Below are 3536 nucleotides of genomic sequence, written 5' to 3' on the forward strand. Positions count from 1 at the left end.
CTAGTTCCCTTTTGCCTTGCCCATCCTTTTCTTGATCCCATTCATGATAATTCGATTGGACACCTCCGTCTGTCCGTTCGCTTGTGGATGTGCAACTGATGTGAACCGTTGATTTTTCCCTTTGGTGGCGCACCACTCCTTGAACGGGTTCTCGGCAAACTGTAGGCCATTGACACTAATGAGTACTCTAGGCGTCCCAAACCTTGTTATAATATTCTTCCATACGAACTTTATCATGTGTCTCCTTGAGATGCATGCTAACGGCATCATTTCTATCAATTTTGTGAAATAATCTACGACCACCACCATGTATTTCAGCTTCCCTGGTGCTTCCGGGAATGGGCCCATTATATCTATACCCCATTGGTAGAACGACCATGGGCTAGATATGTTATGCAATGGTACTGGGGGGTTTGCTTGGACTGGGGTGTAAGACTGACATTCCCTACATCTCCTGGCTACCTCTAGCGCATCTTGTTATATTGTGGGTCAGTATACACCCATTCGTAGTACTTTGCCTATTAAGGCTCGTGCCCCCTCGTGTGCACCCACCTGGCCTGCGTGTGCTTCATGTAGCATCTCTTTCCTTTTGGCTTAGTCTACACACTTTACCAATGGTGCTGTGAACCCTTTCCTATATAATTCTCCATTTATTAATGCATATGTCCTGGCCTCGTCGTGGTCGTCCGGCAGCACCCCTCTTTGTAGGTATTCCCTGAATGGTGTCATCCACGTGGGTCCAGTGGTCGTTAGGGCATTCACCTGCCGTTCATCTATACTTCTTTCTTGGAGTACCTCTACCAATACTTTCTTCGATAGGTGGTTGAAGCACGTAGATGCCAATTTGCTTAAGGCATCCGCCCTCTTATTTTCGCTTCTAGGTATCTGTTTAATTGTGAACTGCTTGAACGATTCGACTAGTTGTTTCACCATCTGCACATACCTTCCCGTTCTCTGATCTCTTACCTCGAAACTTCCATTGACCTGGTTTGCTGCTAGCCTTGAGTCAGTCAGGGCCGTTATAGCCTTTGCACCCATTTGCTTGGCTAGTCGCAATCCTGCAAGCAGAGCCTCATACGCTGCTTCGTTGTTTGATGTGTGAAAATCAAAACGGAGGGTGTAAGTCACTTCTTCCCCCTATGGGCTAGTTAGGATTAACCCCGCCCCTGAGCCTTCCTTGCTGGATGCTCCGTCCGTATATAGTGTCCACGAACTATAGTCGGCCGGGGCTCCTTCAACTGCCCACACTTTCTCCTTAACAGGGCCCCTCGTCTGGAATTTCTAGCAGGAAATCGGCCAACGCTTGTCCCTTAATACTTGTCCTTGGGTGGTAACTTATGTCATGCTCTCCCAATTCGATTGCCTATTTCCCTAGCCGGACCGACGTCTCTGGATTAAGCAGTATTTGTTTGGTGGGGCAGTTTGTTAGCACCTCGATCTAATGTGCTTGGAAATACTGCCTCAGTCGCCGTGCCGCGTAGATGAGTGCCAGGACTAACTTTTCCAGGGTGGGGTAGTTGAGTTCTGGCCCTTGTAGTGCCCTGCTTACATAGTATACCGGTCTCTGTTCTCCTTCCCTTTCTATAGTCAATACTGAGGATATCGCTTCGTTTGAGGTCGAAAGATACATTTGCAACGTCTCTCCCGGGACGAGATTGGCCAGCGTGGGTAACTTGTATAATGCCTCCTTGATTTTCTGGAGCGCTACTTCTGCTTCGTTCGTCCACTAGAAGTTTCTCTTCTCGATGCATCCTTTCAATGTGTGGAACAACGGCATGGCCTTCTCAGTGGATTTCGAGATAAACATGCTCAGAGCTGTAAACTTCCCGTTTAGACCTTGCGCGTCCCAGAGGGTGCCTAGGGCTGGCGTTCGATAAAATCGTCCACCTTGGTTGGGTTAGGCTGGATGCCCTACCTGGTGACATAATACCCTAATAACTTCCCCTCCACCCCAAATGTGCATTTGGCTGGGTTTAGATTCATCTTTACCCTCTCTAGGGTTCGAAAAGTCTCCTCAATATCTTGTAACATCTTGTCTTCGTGTGAACTCTTGATCACCATATCGTCCACGTACACCTCAATGTTTCTCCCAATCTGTTTAACGAAGATTGAGTCGACCAGGCGCTGATACGTAGCCCCTGAATTCCTTAGACCGAAAGGCATCTCGGTGTAACAGAAAGTGTCATGGTCCGTGTAAAAAGCTGTTTTTTCCTCGTCCTCTTTGCTCATCAAGATCTGATGATACCCTATATATGCATCTAAAAAACACTTCAGCTTAAATCCTTGCAATGAGTCTACCTTCTGGTCAATTTCCGGGAGGGGGTAACAGTCTTTAGGGCATGCTTTGTTCAAGTCGAAAAATTCTATGCACATTCGCCATGACCCATCTTGCTTGCGGACCATAACTAGGTTGACGATCCACATCGGGAATATTGCTTCCCTTACTATTCCTGCTTCCACTAGTTTGGCTACCTCTGCGTTGATTGTCCTATTATGTTCCCCACCTTGGACCCTTTTCTTCTGCTTAACCTCCTTTGCTCCTGGTTTAATTACAAGTTTATGCTCAATGACTTCCCTTTCTACCCCCACCATGTCCGTAGAGGTCCATGCAAACACGTGCTTATACCGCTTGAGCAAATCGACCAACGCTCTTCATATGTGACTCGGGAGATCACATCCAATACTAACTGGCTAGTCAGGGTGTCTCTCGTTGATCACCTCCTTTCCTTTTGCGGGGTCATGTCTCATCCTCTTGGCCTCTTTAGTTATCTTTACTGGTTTCATGATTGTAAAGCATTGCAATTCTTTAGGTGGAGCGGCCAGTACTGTAGCTGCGCCCGTTGGAGTGTCGAACTTCATGACTCCATGCATGGTTGATGGGACCGCCCCTAGCTTTAAGAGGGCTGTACTCCTCAGAATGATATTGTGTTCCGCTGCATGCCGAATGACCACAAAGTCAATCGGGGCGGTTTTCTTTTGCTGCCTATCGTGGCTAGTTAAGGTCAGGGGAAGGTGAATTGTGCCTAGCGGCCATAGGCTATGGCCGGTGAATCCGACTAGCCTCCCCGTCGTGGGTCGTAGGTTGCCTTTCCAGCGGTCTGGGAGAAGCCGGAAACAATGCTCATAGATGATATCCGCCGAACTTCCTGTGTCAACGGAGACCCTGTGTATGGTTACATCCCAGATTGAGGCTTGGATTACTAGTGGGTCATCGCCCCTCCATCCTTCTAGGTAAGGGTCTTGAACAGAGAATGTGAGTGTACGTATCGAGGGTCTGGTGGTCCCTTGCCCCCTTTGTTGCTCCCCCTGCTTCTCTTACTCAGTATCACGAATATCTCCTTAGGCTGGACCCCTTCGCGAGGTGTGTTTTTAGCGTTTTCGGCGTCAATTTTGGCACGCAAGCTTTGCGCTATTTCCACCAAGTCCCCTTTAAGCTGTTTCTCTTCCATTTCTTTTTTTAATACCGAACAACTAGTTGTATCATGCGTCTTACTTTTATGGTACTCACAATACCGGTTCTTTGGCGATTTGGCTGG

The 3536-nt window shown here is 47.9% G+C and overlaps 1 protein-coding gene across 1 annotated transcript; it reads right to left on the minus strand.

Annotated features, from left to right (window-relative positions):
- On the minus strand, positions 1–348 carry LOC145060202 (uncharacterized). Its single transcript, XM_079007908.1, has one exon. It carries the CDS (start codon positions 346–348, stop codon positions 1–3), a length of 348 nt encoding a protein of 115 aa, XP_078864034.1.
- Positions 349–3536: the final 3188 nt, after the last annotated feature.

This window comes from Lactuca serriola, chromosome 6, assembly GCF_051521515.1.
Source record: "Lactuca serriola cultivar US96UC23 chromosome 6, Lser_US96UC23_V15, whole genome shotgun sequence".
NCBI lineage: Eukaryota > Viridiplantae > Streptophyta > Magnoliopsida > Asterales > Asteraceae > Lactuca > Lactuca serriola.